At 37.8% G+C, this 13,998-nt stretch overlaps 1 protein-coding gene and 1 pseudogene across 1 annotated transcript; one reads left to right on the top strand and one right to left on the bottom strand.

Moving 5' to 3' along the window:
* Positions 1-5,055: 5,055 nt before the first annotated feature.
* Positions 5,056-5,550, bottom strand: LOC109218090. The gene has a single exon (XM_019382411.1). The coding sequence runs from the start codon at positions 5,548-5,550 to the stop codon at positions 5,056-5,058; it is 495 nt and encodes a 164-aa protein (XP_019237956.1).
* Positions 5,551-8,613: 3,063 nt separating this feature from the next.
* Positions 8,614-13,998, top strand: part of LOC109218091 — a 6,288-nt pseudogene continuing 903 nt past the window's right edge.

Raw genomic sequence — 13,998 nt, 5'->3', positions numbered from 1 at the left:
TTAAGGACGCTTGGTCTTGAAGTTTGAGTTCCAAGTTCAAAACTTAAGGACATGTAACCTTGAAGTCCTGAACTTAGAGTTCCAAGTTCAAAAGTTAAGGACATGTAGTCCTGAACTTAGAGTTTCAAGTTCAAAAGTTAAGGACATGTCCTGAAGTCCTGAAGTTAAGGACATGAGCAGAAGGGTATTTTTGTCCGAGCAGTTAAAGTTTATTAAACCAGTGGCTAAAGACTAAAGACATTTAAAACGCTGGCTTTATAATAAAGACATAAGCTGTTAGTGGCTATCTGTGCACATCGGAAGAACACTTTCCTTCAACATTAGTTCCCTTTTTCTGAATTACTTAAAGAAAATTTAAATTTAAATTAAAAATAAAAATTTATTCAAGTATATTTAGCATAAAGCCAAGCACGTAATATATATATATATANATATATATATATATATATATATATATATATATTCTTATTTCAGTCCAATTAATCAAATATCTATAATAAAGTATATATAAGTTGTCTTTTCATTATTTAGTCTCTGGAATATAATCTCGATATTATAATAATTGTCGTATAACGTTTCACAAAGAAAACTACCCCATACAACGTAGTATAAAATTAATATTATAATTGTGGTATATTAAAAAAATCTAAATTTTCTAATTTGAAAATAAAATTCTACTGTCTGTTAAGTAGTTATACATTTATCTCGAAATCACAATCTCTTAACCGTGTAATCAAATGAACCCTAATGCTTAAATCATATTTATAGATAGTTGTAAATTACTAACAGTCTTAATTACATGAGCGCATAGTTGAATAATATTACTGTTGCTAATTCAAGGACAATTCAACTACCTACATGAACTAATATTTGTTGTTTTAAAATTGTAAACTACAAGCTTAAGGTAAGTTGGATAAGCATTGTCCAAAACAGTTAAATTAATCCGTATACCTTTTGCTAGTCAACAAACAATTAGTTTACTTAACATATTTAGACAGTCTTGAGTATCACTTTATAGGAATGAATAATGTAGATATCCTTAATTGCTAAGAGTAGAATCACTTATGGAATAGTATTACGTTTACGTATCGTTACTTGGATCATGCCAAAAGAAAGAGGGATATGTTGGACTTTAAAGTAGAAGAAGTGTGAATTAGAAATGGAGGGAAATAAAATGGAGGGAAATTGAAAATTTGAAGAAGTGAACTTTTGTCTTGCACTTTGTCCCTCATTGGTGAGGGACAACCACATTTGTGTGCTTATATATAGAATCACTTCTTAAAGCTCTTAAAAGGAGTTGAAGAGAATGAACCCTCGCGCCGTCGTCGTCGCTCGCTCGGCTTCGGATTCGGATTTGTCAAATGATCGATAAGATTATTTTTGGACAAAATTTATTTAATTATTTAATAATTCGAATTTGGATTTGAATTTTGGATTTGTCAAATGATCGATCGATAAGATTATTTTTGGACAAAATTTATTTAATAATTAATTAAATACCAAATCACTGCTGAAAATACGCCAGAACCCTGCTGAAGGTTCAGAGGGCTTCTCTGGCCCGCGGCAGGCAGATTCAGAAAGCCTCTCTGACCGCGGTTCTATCGCGGTGGGCAGGCAGATTCAGAAAGCCTCTCTGACCGCGGTTCTGCCGCGACCGCGGTAGAACCGTGGCAGACAGCGTATTCTTCTGATAAGTCACCTTTTCTAGACACCTCTTCTGATAATTGCCTATAAATTCTGAGGCAAGGTTCCATTCTCTACGCACGAAAAATACTCCAGAACTTTTTTCTTTCTGAATATACTGCATTCTAATTCGCAGTCTCTCTCTCTCAAATTCGTAAGTGTGATTTTGCTCCGTTCTTTAAGTTCGTTGGTACCTGCAGTTTGTATTGCCACTGTTGCAGGAAGGTTTATTCCGTTTTATCCTGGGAGAATTTAATCCATTACCTTGGCAACATGTGAGGGGGTTAAAATTCCTTAAGGACACACAAGCAAATTGTGGACTCGGAATAGTTCTTAAACTCTTCTGTTTTTCCAGTTTCTTTTATTTTTCTAACAGTTTTTTTTTTGAATTTGTGTTTTAACACAGTAGGGCTCACAGGATAGCCTTAACATACCCGAAATAGGGAAAAATCCGTGTGATATTCTTAAGAAAGATTGCACTGTACTCCCTTATAATTGCAAAATCTCACGTTGCTTTGAATTGTTGTTCTTGCGTTGCTTATATGAGCCTTCTTATGTTCTTGTGAGCGAGCACCATATTTAAGTTTAACAAGCGTAAAGTTGGAATTACTCCTAAAAACAGTACTACCACCAATATCCAGAGATTCACCTGAAAATTTATCAGGAAGAACCATGTCATTCAAAGGTGACAACAAGCGTTACCTAACTAATGAACTTGTAGTCTCAGTCATTTAGTCAATGTCCCGAACCACAGTAGATGAGTGAACGCCATCAGATGGATTTGTTTCGAATAAATTAACAGCGCTTTTCATTGCAATTTTTGATTCAAACCCGACAATCCTTGACGCAGGACTCTGGGTAGTAGTCCTCGCACCATTATGGGTTAAGAAGCCATGCTTTTCTGCAGAGTCAATCCTCAATTTTGCATGTTTGTCATACCATTTTTTGTTAGGACTACATAATAGGACTATTCCTTGTTCTTTCTTTAACTTAAAAGGTTGTATACCAATACATGCAAAGCTGGTGAGATTCTTTGGTTCATAGGATATGAAAGAGAAATTGTGGATATGTGCGTCCACATATTTTAAGCAAGACATAAAATGTATATTCAATGCTTAGTAAGCATAATTGTCCCCAAAATATGACACCACATAATCTTTCCCACAAATTAGTCATACCTTTCTTTAATTGCCATGGTCCCACGTAGACAAAGCAATTCTTACACTTTTCCAATTAATCCCCACAATTAATCAATTATTCACATAATAAAAAATTATTTTAAATTAATTAAAATACTACTATCAAAATATTAAAATACTAATTATTTATGGTACCCTATAAAATTAATATCCCTCGGATTCTTCCCTCCAGATATTAATTTTATTAAAATATCCATGTAAAAAAGATACACATATTTTTTCAACTTTCAATTTTCCTAATTAATCTCATATAAAGAGTACAAATTTCCGTACACTAAATTCTTAAAATGAAAAAAGAGATAACCTTCTTTTCTTGTGAAAAAAAAATAATTCATATATTTACAATAAAGAAAATCTCATAACTTTTCTCATATTATGTGTATAATTTAAAGCATATTCGGAAGTAGTAATATTAATAACTATATAAAATTATATTTTTCAAACCTTTTTTTTTCTTTACAAAAAAGTTCAACTCAAAATACCAATATATTATAATATATATATATATATATATATATATGTATGTATATATATATATATATATATATGTATGTATGTATGTATGTATATCAAGGTTGTTAAACTTACGGGGTGTAACACAAGAGCTCTGGTTTATGAAGGATGTTCCGCAAACGGAAAGTAGTCACCACAACTATCGGGTGACACTGGAAGTAGGGCCTCAGCTTTCGAGCGACAACTACGAGAGCTAAGGCCAGTTTTTCCAAATGTGGGTAGCGAGTTTCTGCTACAGTTACAATTTTGCTAATATAATAAATGGGAGATTGCGTACCTTCGTCTTCTTGGACTAAAAATGCACTTGCCGCAACTTCTGAAACCACGAGGTAGACTAGCAATGTTTCTCCTTCTTTTGGTTTCGAGAGCAATAGAGGACTGGACAAGTACTTCTTCAAGTCCTTCAAGGCTTGATGACACTCTGCTGACCATTCAAAATTATTTTTCTTTTTGAGCAATGCGAAGAAGCGATGACATTTTTCTGATGATCGGTAAATGAACCAGCTCAAAGCTGCTAATCTCCCTGTGAGCCTCTGGACTTCTTTTACATTCGACAATTGATCCGGGATATCCTCTATAGCCTTGATCTTGTCGGGGTTTACCTTAATTCCCCTTTGTGAGACAAGGAATCCCAAAAACTTACCAGAACTGACCCCGAACGCGCACTTCTCGGGGTTAAGTTTCATGTTATGCTTCCTCCGAATGTCGAACGTTTCTTGCAAGTGCTTAAGGTGGTCACCTACATTCAAAGACTTAACGAGCATATCGTCTATATATACTTCCATAGTCTTTCCTATTTTTTTTTGAACATTTTATTCACGAGCCGTTGATAAGTGGCTCCAGCGTTTTTCAACCCGAAGGGCATCACATTGTAACAATATATGCCAAATTTTGTTATAAACGAAGTTTTCTCTTGATCTTCTAGGTTCATCTTGATTTGGTTGTACCCAGAATAAGCATCGAGGAAACTTATTAACTCGTGTCCGGCCATGGCATCAATCATTTGATCGATATTTTGCTATGGGAACGAGTCTTTCGGGCACGCCTTATTAAGATTCTTATAGTCTACGTACATGTGAAATTTATTATTTTTCTCAGGAACCACTACTACATTAGCTAGCCAATCCGGATATCTTACCTCTCGGATTGAACCGATATTGAGTAAGCAGGTTACCTCTTCTTTGACGAATTTATTCCTGGCTTCAGTAATAGGGCGCTTCTTTTATCTTACCGGAGGCATGCCGGGATCCAATCTTAATTTGTGTACGGCTACCTCCGTTGGGATACCTGTCATATCCTCGTGCGACCATGCAAAACAATCGACATTAATTTTAAGAAATTCAATGAAATCAGATCTGAGATCCGGGTGCAGTCCTGTTCCCAAATGGAATTTCCTTTCTAGGAATTCTTTGAACAACGCAACTTGCTCTAGTTCTTCTGCCGTGGATTTTGTTGCATTTGTTCCTTATGGAACTTGAATATATCTTGGCACCTGATACTGTTTCGACTCTGCCGTCCCTGGGCTAACTTCCTCTAGTTTGGGGGTAGGAGCCGATTTCTATAATTGTTATGTCGCGCGCTCCTTTTCCTTGCTACTAGAGACCGAAATCGCATTCTTCTCCCTTGCTGCAGATTGATCACCTCTATCTGCTTGATTCCCTCAGGTGTCGGAAATTTCAACAATTGGTGATACGTTGAGGGCACAACTTTTCATCTCGTGTAACCATGGCCTTCCTAGGATGATATAGTATCCCATGTCTCCGTCTACAACTTTGAAGAGAGTTGTTTTTATTACCCCTTCAGCGTTCATGAGCAGCAAAATTTCTTCCTGGGTTGTTACGCTCGCGACGTTGAATCCAGCAAGGAGCTTTGTTGTCGGAATAATGCTTCTAGTGAGTTTAGCTTGCTCCAGGATTCTCCATTGTATGATATTAGCTGAACTTCCTGGATCCACTAGAACACGTTTAATCTTAAAATCCAGCACATTTAAAGAAATTACCAGTGCATCATTGTGTGGTAGCAACAATCCATCTGCATCTTCCTCCGTGAAAGTGATATCGTCTTCCCGGAGGCTTTTACTATGAGTTATTGATACTTTCGTCTTCTTTGCTGTCGAAAAGGTGAACCTATTAATCTCATTCCCTCCGAAGATCATATTGATCATTTGGCGTGTGGGTTCATCTCCTGCTTTCGAGGGATCCGCGTTGTCTCTGTTACGACCATAGTTGTTCTTAGATCGATCACTTAATAATTCTCTGATGTGACCATTTTTCAACAGCATTGCCACCTCTTCCCGGAGGCGTCAGCAGTCCCCTATCGGTGGCCATTTGTCCTATGGTATCACACCATAAGTTAGGATCCCTCTGGCTGGAATCAGATCTCCTAGGTATCAGGAATCGTGCCTCTTTGATGTTTCTCATGGCTGATACCAACTCCACTATACTGACGTTGAAGTTATACTCCGATAACTTGGGGTATGAAGGATCCCTCAACCCTGATGTTTCTTTATCCTGCAACGATCTGTTGTTCCAGCCACGGTCGGTCCTTCTATCAACGGAGAACTTGTCCGTTGTCCGCATCATAATCATCTTTTGAATTTTCTCTGTTCTTCTCCCGTCCTTTGGTCGATAATGGAAAACCAACCTAATCATCTTCGATCCTTATTTTTGACTCGTACCCGATTGTGGACGTCCGCCCAAGTCGTTGCTTGAAACTCAAATAGGCTTCTTCAATTTTCGGGAAGGGTCTGAACTTCTCGGATTCAATCCTTTAGTGAATTCTTCAGCTTCCCATTCATCCGGGACAGCCGAGAGCAACATTTTTTCCTTCTGGAATCGGGTAATGAACTCCCTTAATAATTCGGATTCTCCTTACGAAATCCTGAATATATCAGCCTTCCGGGCTTGCACTTTTCTGGCCCTCGGCATGGGCCTTGATGACAGAATCCGCGAGCATCTCAAAAGAATCTATGGAGTGCTCGGGTAATAATGAATACCACGTCAAAGCTCCCCTTGTAAGAGTTTCTCCAAATTTCTTTAACAATATAGATTCAATTTCGTGGGGAGCTAGATCATTTTCTTTTACAACCATTGTATAGGTGGTAATATGATCTTGCGAGTCTGAAGTTCCGTTATACTTTGGCACTTCGGGCATTTTAAACCGCTTTAGGATTAATTCTGGAGCAGCGCTAGGGTTGTACTGCAATTGGGTATACTTCTCCGAGTTCGAGCCTTTCAATACTGGTGGAGCGCCGGGGATTTGGTCCATGCAGGAGTTTACTTCCCTCATAAACCGTAAAGTTCATTCTTGAAAGGATCGTTCTCGTTATTGAGACCAGATCCGCTCCCCCCAGCTCTGTCGGAGCCAATTTCACCTATGTGGGTGTTGATGTCGACTCTCTGCGTTGTTTGGTTTACGTGGACATCGGGAGGAATTGGATCTCGCCTGTTTGTATTAGTCGAAGCCCCCGATAGCGCCTGCTTCAACTCCGTCATAACCATATCCTGTCGCGTGAGATGGCCTAGAATAATCACTTGTTGCTCTTGCAAGACCCTTACCGCATCGACGATATGCTCTTCATTAGCATTATCGGAAGTTGTCTCCCGAACATGTCGAGGATATTGCCTGCCATGCACCTGCGTGGTATCATTCCCCTCGTTGTGAGTGTCACTGATTGAATCCTCGAAACGAGGTTGATCCCCTCGAATTTCAGGATTATACGTGTTGTTAACAATGTTATCTGCCGTTTTTTGTGATTTTTTCTAAGAAAAAACAATTAAAGTATGTTAGTAAAAAAGGCAAGGATTAATTTAATTGCACGACTGTCTAGGCCCCACGGTGGGTGCCAAACTGTTTACCCCTAAAATGGTACAGTTAAATTTATACGTAGTTTCTAGACAAGTGAATTAATTTGATCCTGAAAATAATGAAATAACTGAAGAAATATATAATACTTAGCCAAATGTAGATGAAATAGCAAAATTGGTGAATCCGGGAACAAGATTTTTGGGCACGGCAATGATGAGGTCAAAAGCAAGAAAGTAAAATTGTATTAAGTTATGTATTGAATGTAGTATAAGTTAGCCAGGAAAATCATGTCCTCTACGATGATAACTTAGCTCTCTATTTATAACTGTGTCTATAGAAAAAGGTCCTAAGATCGTGCCCTCCTTTAATGTCAAGTATGAGGGTCATTAATGAAGGTGTAACGGTAGAAATAAATGCCAAATTCCCTGTAACGGGCTGCAGTTCTTAATGCTGCAGAATATTCCTTATTAAATGCTACCGGACGCAAAGCATTTAATAAACCTTTATGAACATTCTCTTCCGATGACAAGCGGAATAGCTGCGTTTGGTGACCATCTCTGTTTTGGATTCCACGTATCCTTCCTTTAAACGACCACGTGTCATATCATATTTTTCCCTATACAAACTTCCAACAACTGAGTCCACATATGTGCAAATGGAAAAACGGAAGACGAAGCAAAAAGAGGAGAAACTTGAGAAATCATCAAAGATTTGCACAAACAAAACAGAAGAAACCGATGAGAATAATTTGACTGAGTAATAGCCTGTTTGGCCAAGCTTCTTTTTGGCCAAAAGTGCTTTTTTTTTTGCCAAATGCACTTTTGGCCAAAAATTGAGGTGTTTGGCCAAGCTTTTGGAAGGAAAAAAAGTGCTTTTGAGGAGAAGCAGAAGCAGTTTTGGAGAAGCAGAAAAAAGTAGCTTCTCTCCAAAAGCACTTTTTTGAGAAGCAATTTTGAGAAAAATACACTTAGAAGCAGTTATTTTTAAAACTTGGTCAAACACTAATTGCTGCTCAGAAGTGCTTTTCAAACTAATTAGTCAAACACAAACTGCTTCTCACCAAAAGTGCTTTAAAGTACTTTTGAGAAAAGCACTTTTAAAAAAAAAACACTTCTCAAAATAAACTGATTTTTGCAGCTTGATCAAACGGGCTATAAGTTCATGAGCCATCCAAAATTTTGCTAGCTAAAGACGTGTCAAACCTAGAAGAAAGCGGGCACGCGTCAAACTATAACGTTAAGTATTTTGCTTAAATTACAATAAAACCCTTCTGATCCGTTTTCTAATCGGATACTGCTGCTTCTTTTTTTTTTTTGGTCCCAGCAAAACAGACCGGGTCCGACCACACCCCCAATAAAACAAACGGTATCCAACCGCCTTTTGTGTCCCCAATATATATCACTTGCCCACTCAAATTCGGATTGCGGGAAAGTAATTTGTAGGGCTTTCTACAGCTTCGTCTATATAATCGATTTTCCTCTGTGTTTCAACTAGCGATTCCCACTTACTGAAACAATTATGGCTACTGCATCAGGTACGGGTTTATTCTGATCACTTGATCATCATTAACTCGTAATTTTTGATTCATGCGTCATTAATCTCTATAAATTTATGAGAATTTCAGTGGCATTTAGATCAAGGGAGGATCATAGGAAACAGTTGGAATTAGAAGAAGCGAGAAAGGCTGGCCTTGCTCCTGCTGAGGTGGACGAAGATGGAAAAGAGATCAATCCTCATATTCCTCAGTATATGTCTTCTGCTCCTTGGTATCTCTATGCTGGTAGACCTGTACGTACATCTTCTCTTCCTTTGTTTAAGCGACGTAAAATTTTGTTGATTTTTAATTTTTTGACCTTTTTAATTGTTTTCGGTGGTCACAGAGTTTAAAACATCAAAAGAAGCAGGAACCGGATTTGAAAAAGAGGAGTGAATGGTATAATAGAGGCGCGAAGACATATCAGGCTGACAAGTATCGGAAGGGTGCATGTGAAAAGTAAGTGTGATGCCATATGCTTAATTTCTGTTGTCATTTGTTGACACTTAATTGCCCCTGTCGCTTGTATTGTAGTTTAAAAGAAATCTAACTACTATAAAGAAACTTTACTTTGGAAGTTTAAATATTGAACCCCTTATGCTTGCTGCCTTCCTTGCATGATGGATGGCTAAATTTAGTATTAATTATTTTGTAATCTTTGTGATAGGGAGTTCGTCTAAATTTAGGTGTTTCTTTCTCCTGATTCCAATTCTAGAAGTTGCAAAGGGAAATAATTGTTTGGCCTTAAGGAACATAAACAATTGTATGATAGTTTTGGATTCAAGAAACAAGAACAATAGCACTTATTCTTCATTGTTTCAAATTTGTGCCATGCAGAAGACAATGGGTAATGCCCTGCCTTGGCAAACGTGTACTAGTTAGGTTAGAATAATGGAAAGCTTTAAACTCTGCAACCAAAGAAAAAATTGAGCTGAAATTGTGATTGCGTGGTGATTAATGTGGAGCATTTTAGGAAAATAAGTTGCTTTTGTAAATTGGAAATAAAATTAATATTGATTAGTGGGGAAACATGTAAATTTCATGTGATGTATGTTAAAGAGGAGTTATTTATTTTGGGAAAGCAGATATGGTTTTCGACAAGGTTTGGGAAAGCATGCAATGTGGGGCAAAATGTCCATTTCATTAGGTTATCCAAACAATCCGGGAAGATAAATCTCCATTTGTCTTTTGTGCAGTTGTGGAGCAATGACCCATGATGTTAAGTCATGCATGGAAAGGCCACGTGAAGTGGGAGCAAGATGGACAGGAAAACATATTGCTCCTGATGAGAAGGTAGAGCAGTTTGAGCTGGATTATGATGGTAAAAGGGATCGCTCGAATGGGTATGATGCTGCTTCTCATTTCCTTGTAATTGAACAATATGAAGCAAGGGATGATGCAAGAAGCAAATACCTCAAGGAGCAACAACTTAAAAAATTGGAAGAGAACAATAATAAAGAAAATAGAGAAGGAGGTGATAGTGACAATAATGATTACGAGGATGCTTTGAATGTAGATGAAGCAAAGGTTGATGAAAGTAAGCAGATGGATTTTGCAAAAGTCGAGAAGCGTGTACGAACCACTGGTGGTGGTAGCACAGGAACTGTTAGGTGAGTTTTTCTTAATATATTTTTTGTGGGTCATTGTGGGAGTTAGATTGTGAGCACTTTTTGAATGTTGTGGTTGAATATTACGCTCTACTGATGCATCTGTCCTGACCAGGAACCTTCGTATTCGGGAGGATAGAGCTAAATATCTTTGGAACCTTGATGTGAATTCCGCACACTATGATCCCAAAACACGATCCATGCGTGAAGATCCTCTTCCTGATGCAGATCCAGATGAAAAATTCTATGCTGCAAGTGCTACTAGTCCCGAAAATATCTTTACTCTCAATCTTCTGTTATATGCATGTTTATCAACTGTGATCGTTTCTCTGTTTAGGGAGATAACCAAAACCGAATCAGTGGTCAAGCGTTGGAGTTCAAGCAGCTTAATGTACATGCCCGGGAGGCTTTTGAGAAGGGTCATGATGTTCATATGCAAGCAGCTCCATCCCAGGCGGAGTTGCTCTACAAAAATTATAAGATTAACAAGGAGAAACTGAAGGCGCAAACTAAGGGTGATATCATGGAGAAGTATGGCAATGCAGCTAGTGATGACACACTTCCAAGAGAACTCTTACTGGGTCAAAGTGAGAAAGAGGTTGAATATGATCGAGGTTGAATATGATCGTGCTGGTAGGATTGTGAAGGGCCAGGTAACGAATTATCATTCAAAAATTTGCTTTCTTGTTTTGTTTTGTTTTTTTTTTTGTGGGGGGGGGGGGGGGGGTTATATTTTTATTTTATCTTTTAACTATCATTTTGTCCTTTTTGTTTATTTAGACCGCCAAAGCAGCGCATCCACCCCCCCCCAAAACCCCCCAAAATTGTTCGAGCTCGGCTAGATATTTGCTTATGCAGCTAGTATCAATGAGTCATATAACCAACCTAACTAGCTTGGGATTGACACATAGTAGCAGTTTTTGTATATTAATTGGGTATCATGAATAAACCTCTCCAAGCTTTTTTCCAGTTGTGTAGAAAAATCACAACGGTTACGCCTCAATTTTGAACTAGTCGTGGTTGGCTCTATGAATCCTCTATTCCATGCTGCTCTACAAGACAGTTCACTCATTCACTGATAACCATCGCCACCTCCTAGGACCTCATTGTAAAGTGAAAAAACGCTAATCAGCAATTAAAGGAAGGACTTGGCTGGCAAAACTCTCTGAAGACATGTTTGGCAATTTCTTCCTCCATCTGTCTATGAAGAGTTCCCTTAAAGCAGAAGAAAGTAACATTCAATTTAAAGGAAGGGCCAAAAATGAAGTGAAAAAAAGGAGGAAAAGCATAAAGATTAATGGAAAGAGTCTGGAAAAGAAGGAATCTAGAATTAGATGTGTGATCAATGTAGCTAGCATGGCCTATAATTAAGCTCCACCGGAGGTATTGGATAGCCTTGGCATGGAAGAATCAAGAGCAAGAGAGAGATAGGTGTTGAAGGTGCAAAAGTTGTCTAGGGCAGAGTGCATTTTTTTTACTTTTACCACCATGGTAAAATTGACTCTGTTAATTTTCATTTCCTTTTAAAATAGGGATGATTAAGTAACTTGGAAAACAACATGTGCAGAAAATCCATGCGAAGGTATGGTCTTTAGATTATTGAAGGCACTCTTCCCTAACGCATTGATGTACCACGTAAAAGAACAAGTAGTGGTAGTACAATTCCTGACCAATTTCATTGTTCTTATTTTAAGTTGTAAACCCTTAACCTTGTGCCATTTATTGTCTGAGAAAGACGGCTTTGTCGTTTCTACTTAGGATCGGGTATGGAGTTCTTAGTTTGATCAGTCCATTCATGCTCTTCATGTTGTGTGCACTTTTGTGCATAAAAGGAGGAAGAATTGTTTGTTTTCTAATCAATGGAAGGGAATTGTTCAGTCAAATATTTTCTGTCCTATTTGTTTGTTACTTTGTTTGTTTCACATAACTCAGTGAGTAACTTGCTATGCAGGAGATGTCACTTCCTAGAAGCAAATATGAAGAGGATGTTTGCATCAACAACCACACCACAGTTTGGGGTTCGTGGTGGAAGTATCACCAATGGGGTTACAAGTGCTGCAAACAAACAATCAGAAATAGCTATTGTACTGGTGCCGCTGGAATTGAAGCAGCAGAAGCTTCTGCTGATCTTATGAAGGCCAACATTGCTCGCAAGGAGGCAGCTGAAGGTATGTTGAAACTGTGGATGTAGTCTTGAAATTATAAGACTCTGCTTGCATAACAACTTTACTGTCATAATTTATTGTAGTTTTCCTTAACATTGTATCTATTTCTCAAATTTATCTTCTGAGGAGTAAAAAGAAAGTAGATTGTTTCTCGTGCATGTTATCAAAAGATAACTTCAACTCTCGCATTAGTGTTTTTCCAGTATTGGCATTGTTTTACCTATAAAAAAAAAATTTGGCATTGCTTATAAAAAAATGTAATTAGCATTGTTTTAACTGATCAAAGAAGGTAATTGGCATTGTTTAGTATAATTGCTAGCATAACACCAGAACATCAGTAGTTGAAGGTATAATTGGATAGTCTAATTTCGTCTCTCACACTCTCTATAGTGATCTTCGCAAGAGGAGGTTTCAGGTTTTTAAAAGTTTCCTAGTTAGTAATGTCAATATTTTCTGAATGAGGTGCTAGTTCTTGTACCAGGGAAAAATCTTCAAGCTATAGGAGTACTGCAATGCAGAAATAGCTTCCACTAACCGATTAATAAAAAAATTTAGCTTCTCCTATTCCAAGAAAACCAACCAGAAGCTCTCTCCTTTCTTCCTTCATTCATTTCTGGATTGATTCGTGTGCTGCTTCTTTTGATCGCAGAAGGTTTTAGATTGTAGGCTTGGAGCTACATAGTGATTATAGCTACCAGTTTCCTAATTAATGTACCACAGAAAATTTCTCTAGGTGTATCTTCAAATACAGAAAATTTGGTTATGGTGTATCCCCTCTGAAAGGAATATATTCAGACTCGAGCAAACTTAGCCTGTCCTTTACAGTTATAAGATCTATTCAAGCCAATTAGTTGATTTCCATTATTTGCATGCCCTAGAACTAGAATGTCTTGGAGTTGGTGTACTGGCTTTTTTGACTTTAGAAGAAAATAACGTATTAGTTTGCCGATAGCGAAACATATTCAATATCTGTTGAAGTGGTCAGCATGACCACTAGGGTTTTAGTGGTACTAGGCAAACACAACATCTATATTTCTAGGCATACTAAGTTGGCCTTTGGTCTGGCTTCTGTAGTGGGAAAGTCTTTGGTTTTTGCTTGAATTAGCAGCTTAAGACTGACTCTTATTCAATAAGCATAGTCCAACAAACTGCTGAAAGGGATTATTTACTAAAGACCGTATCACGGTCACACTTTAGGAATCTGTCCTCTTCAGTGTTTGATCAGATCTTTTTTTTTTGCTATCCAGATACACATGCATCCATCGAGGAGAAGAAGCTTGTTACTTGGGGGACTGAAGTGCCAGATGAGTTGGTACTAGACCAAAAAAGGCTCAATGAAGCTCTAAAGAAGGTACTTTTGGGAACCCATTCGTAGTGTACCTCTGTTTTAGCACTTAATGCTAATGAATTCATTTGGTTCCCTGTATTACCTGCTTCAAATAATTTTCTTTTTCTGGGGAAACAAAAGGGTTAATCCCCCCCCCCCCCCC

The sequence above is a fragment of the Nicotiana attenuata genome, unplaced genomic scaffold (genome assembly GCF_001879085.1).
Source record: "Nicotiana attenuata strain UT unplaced genomic scaffold, NIATTr2, whole genome shotgun sequence".
NCBI classification, from domain to species: Eukaryota; Viridiplantae; Streptophyta; class Magnoliopsida; order Solanales; family Solanaceae; genus Nicotiana; species Nicotiana attenuata.
This window is presented reverse-complemented; position numbering and strand designations above follow the sequence as displayed.